General features: G+C 38.3%; 1 protein-coding gene across 1 annotated transcript; it reads right to left on the reverse strand.

The window, feature by feature from the left end:
• Positions 1-557: 557 nt before the first annotated feature.
• Positions 558-5,718, reverse strand: LOC112529218 (luminal-binding protein 5). Its single transcript, XM_025140370.1, has 8 exons — positions 5,637-5,718; positions 4,192-4,459; positions 3,893-4,107; positions 3,559-3,801; positions 2,969-3,448; positions 2,183-2,337; positions 2,013-2,095; positions 558-1,245 (listed from the first exon to the last, which is right to left on the reverse strand). Exons 1-8 carry the CDS (start codon positions 5,674-5,676, stop codon positions 741-743), a joined length of 1,989 nt encoding a protein of 662 aa, XP_024996138.1. The 5' UTR covers positions 5,677-5,718; the 3' UTR covers positions 558-740.
• Between the last annotated feature and the right edge of the window lie 1,203 nt (positions 5,719-6,921).

The raw sequence follows: 6,921 nt of genomic DNA on the forward strand, positions 1-6,921 counted from the left end.
TCTACTCTCCATCCCATTTTTGATAGCATATGCATGAATTTCGAGACCATTCGACAAACTTCCCAAACGATCAACAGTTTTGGATGGCATGCTCTAAGCCAATTTAAGGTAATATGGTCATTTTAACAGTTTTTCATGTCATGTCCTAGTCGTACCAAATATAGCACAGACAATTAGTCTTGTCATTCCTGTTCCGTCCCATCTAGTCTACGTACCAAACATTACTTATATGAACATCAATGAGCATAAACGAATGAACAAAAAACAACAATCATTATTTATCATTTCGTTCCCCAAAAATAAAATAACAAAATAAAAAACCGGGTAAATTTATGAAGGATATATATATAAAAACAAATGTAATCGAATATAAATGAACGAACGAGACCATGTTGAACCAAAAATGTTTTCATGTTGGTTGATTTCTTAAATAGACGAACTTGTTCGGAACGGAACGGTTCGTTGAATGTTTGCTTCATGGAAAAAGAAAGTTGGAAAATGGCTAAAAAGCGCAAAAAGTTAGAAATAACGAAATTAAAGACATCCAAATTAAGAAATGAGGAGATAAAACAAGTAGGCAAGTTGTTTAAACATTAGAATAGAAGTAGGATGATACAAATTCAAAACTATTTCAGAAAAAAAAAATCATAATAATAATAAGAAGCAAAGTGAGCTCACCTCAGCTTGTAATTCCCCAAAATTATACTAAAAACCTATCTCTTCTCTCTAACAAACCAAACCTACAGTTCATCATGTTCATCCTCGTCTTCCGGTGACTCGCCCCCACTGCCGCCAGGGGCGCCACCGCTCCTCTGATAAACTGCCGTTATGATCGGGTTGCAAACTGCTTCCACTTCCTTAAGCTTCTCGTCATACTCCTCTTTCTCCGCCGCCTGGTTTTCGTCCAGCCATTCCAATGCCTCTTTCGTTGCTGTTTCGATCTTTTCTTTCTCATCGGACTCGAGCTTGTCAGCCAGTTTGTCTTTATCGTTGATTTGGTTCTTCATGTTGTAGACGTAAGTTTCAAGGGCGTTACGGGCATCGATCTTTTCCTTTACCTTCTTGTCTTCTTCGGCAAACTCTTCTGCCTCCCTAACCATCCGCTCGATTTCTTCTTGGCTCAATCGGCCCTTTTCGTTCGTGATTGTGATCTTCTCGGATTTTCCGGAAGCCTTGTCCTCGGCCTTCACGTTCAAGATACCGTTGGCATCTACTTCAAATGTTACTTCAATTTGAGGGGTTCCCCTGGAATGGATTAACAATAAAACAATCCATCAGTCTTTATACATGTTAGAGTTCCACATCAGTTAGAATTGAACCATTTTTTTATAATATATGTTGGAACTTGCCTACCCTTCTAAAAGACTCTTTTTATGAGTAATCCATTCCACATATATTACATGTATTCGTCTAGCCTGTAAGATCCCATATTGATTGGGGAGGGGAACGAAAGTTGCCTTACTCTATCAGATATGTTTTAGAACCGTGAGTCCAGGCGTGTGAACAAAGCGGACATTATTTAGTACGGTTGGCTTGGGATGTTATATATAGCCCCTCTCAACACTCTAGTTTGGGGTAATACGTACTCGTCTAGCCCCTCTCGATGCTCTGGACCAATATCATTCCAGTCTCACATCGGCTAAAACTGGACCGTTTTTTGTCAATATATTTGGGAACTCCTTTCTCTCCACAGGAGCTCTTTTGAAGAGTAATTCGAATAATCTAACAAGGTCCCACATATTTTCGCAGTTATCAAAGCCAAAGTCTTTCCCCTCAAAGAACTCAACACTCTTGGACAATTTCTACTCGTCTCGCCCCTTCTCAACACTCTGGGACAAATCCGTGTCCATCTAAAATTGGACTTTCTCCTCAATATATGTCTGAACCTCCCTTCTCCCTTCTGTCCTTGATGACTCTTTTGTATAGTAATCTAATGGCGTCCCACTTACTTTCACAAATACCAACAATAACGCAAAAGATAATAGCAGTAGATAAGTAAGTGACCAACAAACCTTGGAGCTGGAGGAATTCCAGAGAGATCAAATGTTCCAAGAAGCCTACAATCCTTTGTAAGACTTCTTTCACCTTCGTAAACCTGTTAACAAAACCACAAATTGAACTCAAATTCCATGTTTCCCCGTTTGAAAAAATATTAGAATGATGGGGAAGAAAAAGGTGTTACCTTGATGGAAACGACAGTCTGCTGATCCTGGTAGGTGGTAAATACTTGAGATTTCTTGGTTGGGATGACGGTATTTCTGGGAATCAATTTGGTCATCACTCCTCCAACGGTTTCAATTCCAAGGGTAAGAGGTGCAACATCCAAAAGAAGGATATCTATACCACAACAAATTATCACACCATTACTATTGTTATTTCAAAATATTTCTCCACATAAATAGAAACAACTGAAACCTTTCCCTAAATTTTATACCACTCTTACAAAAAGAGATTCATATACATACATATATATACACACACTATAGAGTATAAAATCTGTCAATGAATATATTCATCGATGCATATACACTATATAGAGTATAAATTCTGTCAATGAGTATATTTATCGGTATAGAGTATGAAATCTGTCAATGAGTATATTCATCAATGAGTATACACTATATGTGCAAGTACATTGAAGCATATACTCACTGAAATTCATTTAATTGTATATGCATCAATTAGTGGTTAGCAGAATCTTATGTTAGACTAGGGTCGTATAATTTTTCTTGCAATCTTGTAACTACTCTTCTGCTTATATTTCTTTCGGGAAACCTTGTTTTTATTTCCCAACTCCTTACAAGTTGAGGAAACAACCGCTCTACTCTTTGAGACCAGAAGTCAGGTCCCCAGACCTCACCTTTGGGTGGGATATATTAAGCTGTTTGATTTGGTTTAGAATTACATGTGTGTATGTGTACACACACATATATATATACATAGAGGTGGGTTGCTCAAAGTGAATTACCTTTAGTTTCATCACCACCCTCTCCGCTCAAAATGCCTCCTTGTACTGCAGCACCGAAAGCCACTGCCTCATCCGGGTTCACACCCTTGTTTGGTTCCTTTCCATCAAAGTAATCCCTTAGAAGTTGTTGAACCTTTGGAATTCTGGTACTTCCACCAACAAGAACAATCTCATCAATCTGGCGTTTCTCCAATCCAGCATCGTCCATGGCCTTCTTCACAGGTCCCATGGTCTTTCTGAACAGATCATTGTTCAGCTCCTCAAATCGAGCTCGAGTCAATGGCTCAGAGAAATCTACACCGTCGAAAAGTGACTCAATCTCGACTCGGACCTGGTGCTGGCTACTCAAAGCCCTCTTGGCTCGCTCAGCTTCCCTTCTCAGCTTTCCAAGAGCTCTGTTGTCCTTGCTAATGTCCTTTCCATGCTTCTTCTTGATCAATTTGATAAAGTACTCCATGATCCTTTGGTCAAAGTCCTCGCCTGAAAGACAAAACCAACAATTAACAAATTTCTTCATGACCAAAATGCGAGATCAAAACAATCTTCAACTATTCGTAAAGATGGGGGAAAGTTGCAAACAAATCCCTTACCTCCAAGATGAGTGTCTCCATTTGTGGCAAGAACCTCAAAAACACCATTATCGATTGTCAAGATACTGACATCAAATGTTCCACCACCAAGATCGAAAACAAGAATGTTCTTCTCACCACCTTTCTTGTCGAGGCCGTATGCAATAGCAGCAGCTGTCGGTTCATTGATGATTCTGGCAACATTCAAACCAGCAATCACACCGGCATCCTTGGTAGCTTGCCTTTGGGCATCATTGAAGTACGCTGCACAAAGAATCGAAAGAAACAAACCATCAACCGACATCATCCAAGGGTCTGAAACTAAATTCTGTTAAAAAATTTGTAATTTACTAACCAGGAACTGTTACAACTGCGTCCTTAATTGTCTTTCCAAGGAATGCTTCGGCTGTCTCCTTCATTTTTACTAGAATCATAGCGCTAATCTCCTCAGGACTGAAAACCTTAGTTTCCCCATCCTTGAGTTTAACTTGAATATACGGCTTTCCATCCTTGTTCACAATTTTGTAAGGAACAAGTTTCATATCCCTCTGGACTTCTTTATCTTCAAACCTGTCATACAGAGATCAAACGGTCAACGTTGAAAAGCGACATAATTCCAACATCTACACAAAAACAGATTGCAAAAGTTCATACTTTCTCCCGATAAGTCTCTTAACATCAAAGATGGTCCTCTCGGCATTTACAGCTGCCTGATTCTTTGCAGCCTCTCCGATTAACCTTTCAGAGTCTGTGAAAGCCACCCACGATGGAGTGATACGGTTTCCTTGGTCATTGGCTATAATTTCAACATGACCATTCTTGTAAACACCAACACAAGAATAGGTGGTTCCAAGATCTATGCCGATAACAGTTCCTAATTTGTTGGCCTCTTCTTTTGCAATGGAAATTGCAAATAGACAACCTGTGTAACACATAAAGGTCAGTACATAAAAATGACCCATCTTCCAATTGTCATCCACAATTCAAGACATAAAATAAAACATATTAAACTAATCTAAGCAAAAAGAATTCTTTTATTCTTACATCCTTAGTTCCCCCGTCATTTACGGCTTTCCCCCAGTTGCCCAGTCGTTTTGACGAAACCCCCCACTCCCTCACATGAGGGTCGTTCACAAGCACATTGATTTTTTTTACCGCTAGTTCTTGCAAATGCTACGATGATAAAGCTAATTGATGATTTTGTTAAATATATCTCAATTTCTGGTTTTAAAGATAAATCAATTCCACTAATCTTAATGTTATATACCTCAAACCAAGTCATCTAGGAGGAAATTATATAAATAAAATAATATTTGTTATTCGGTTCACCTATATGGTAAAAAAATCGAAACTGCAGCTTTAAAAACCTGCAAACCGTTGTGATTCAGATGAGTTATCGGTTTCGGATTTTCTTTTACCAGCCCTAGTCATCTTAGTTTCTCGATCAGCCACCAATTATAACAACACGAAACTATCAATTGCAAATTAACCAAGATGAAACTATCTTCAAGGTGATTTACCTTGAAGATTTTACTCAAATTCCAGAGATTATCAATTTATACAAAAATTTAGACAATTGGATTGTTAGAATGTGACACTTGGTAGGCTAGGCTAGTGTGTATATCCCAAAGACAGCTCAAGAAATCTTCATCAAACGAGGCGGAGGCCGCGTAAAAATTCCATATCGATCTAAGGAAAAAAAACGCTAAAAAAAGAAGCCAATCAAAATTCGCGGTAGTCGTAAAAGTGTTCATCTCTAATCTCCATATCATCGACATTATACGTTCAATTAGAATAACACTTTTGACTGACACATAACGGTTTATCTTCTCAAGCTTACTAGTCAACAAATATGAACATCAACAACTGCACGAATACAAAACTATTGAAGACGAAACCCCCACATTTTCTCAGATCTCAAGCAAACCCGAATTCAAAATGACACAAAAACAACCAACGAATTCACTAACTATTAAAACTGAAATCAAAGCTAAATAGACATTCACCATATCAGTACTAAATTCATTCATACACACACACACACACAAAAGAGTAGCAACAGAATCAAATCAAAGCAAATCAAGATCTGAAAACTTTACCGGTTAAGACGATCGCTAGCACGATGCCGAACCGACCCATGCTTCTCCGCCTTTCTCTCTAGATTTCAGACCCTTATGGTTATGGAGTTATGGGTGTAATTTGAAAGGGTTTTTGAAGGAAGGTTTTCTTTTTTTAGAACTCAGGTTTGTGAGAGGGGAAATGATATAATACATGAAATGGCGCGTGATTTATAGGCGATGTTATAAGCGCGTGAAGTATATAGTTCGAGTCTCTCGCGAAGACACTCGAATGCATGTCATCGATGATGAGGTGGACCAATGAGGATTGAGCAATGGGTGTTGTAGCCAATAGAGATGGATCTCGTGTTGTGTCCTACGTGGTGTTGTCTCATTGGTTTTGCCTCGTCACGTAACCGTTGTTGGTTAATTTGCGAAATAATGTCCTTGCAGTTTTGAGAATTGTGATTTAAACCCTGAAATTATTTATTTATGTATTTTGAGGACCTAGAATTTATATAGAGTTACAAATTTATTTGAAAAAAATTGTATGTTAATGAAGGGGTGCAACTGTACTTTTTTACTGCATAACTGCAAATAGTGATGGCCAAAAACCGGTCCCGGGCTGGTCCCAATTGGTTCCAACGAAGTTTATAACCGATGTAACCGGCCCCGACGTAACCGGCCATTAAACTAATAAACTAACCTAAACTCAAAAAATTCAAAGGCCCAAACCCAAATACCCAATAAACTAACCTGAGTCTTACCTTAGCCCAAAGTCCCAAACCCAATAAATTTGGCCCAAAGCTGAAAGCCCTTTACCATTTATGAGTACCTAGAGAGATGGGCAAAATCCGGTCCCGGGTCGGGCCTTAACCGGTCTCTACCGGTCCTAACCAAGACAAAAACCGGCGGTAACGGGTCCCGGTCCCCGTTCCGGTGATTTTTCTTGTAACCGGTCAAGTTTACCGGTAACCGGTTGTCCCATACCGGTCCCATAACCGGTTGTCCCATACCGGTCCCATAACCGGTTTCAGCCGGTCCCATTCAAAATATATATATATATATATATATATATATTTTTTTTTTCAAATTTTTGGTTATTAATAAATTTTGAATATGTTATTAATATATTTGTAATATGATATTTTTAATATATTTTATTATAAATACATTTTATTATAAATATGTTTTGTTATATATATACGTTTATAAATACGTTTTATTATAAATACATTTAAAAATACACAATAAAAATACGTTTTATTTTATTTATACGGTTCGTTGACTTTCGTTGACCGGGCGGGGCGGGGCCTATAACCGGTTA

The sequence above is a fragment of the Cynara cardunculus genome (genome assembly GCF_001531365.2).
Source record: "Cynara cardunculus var. scolymus isolate 2C chromosome LG 16, CcrdV1, whole genome shotgun sequence".
NCBI lineage: Eukaryota > Viridiplantae > Streptophyta > Magnoliopsida > Asterales > Asteraceae > Cynara > Cynara cardunculus.

Bases quoted from the DNA above. Each gene is read 5' to 3' on its own strand.
- LOC112529218 (XM_025140370.1), bottom strand. From the start codon at position 5,676: ATGGGTCGGTTCGGCATCGTGCTAGCGATCGTCTTAACCG. The intron at 3,449-3,558 runs GTAAGGGATTTG...TTTGTCTTTCAG, and splicing joins TGGAGACACTCATCTTGGAG to GCGAGGACTTTGACCAAAGG. The intron at 2,338-2,968 runs GTAATTCACTTT...GTTGTGGTATAG, and splicing joins GGGTGGTGATGAAACTAAAG to ATATCCTTCTTTTGGATGTT.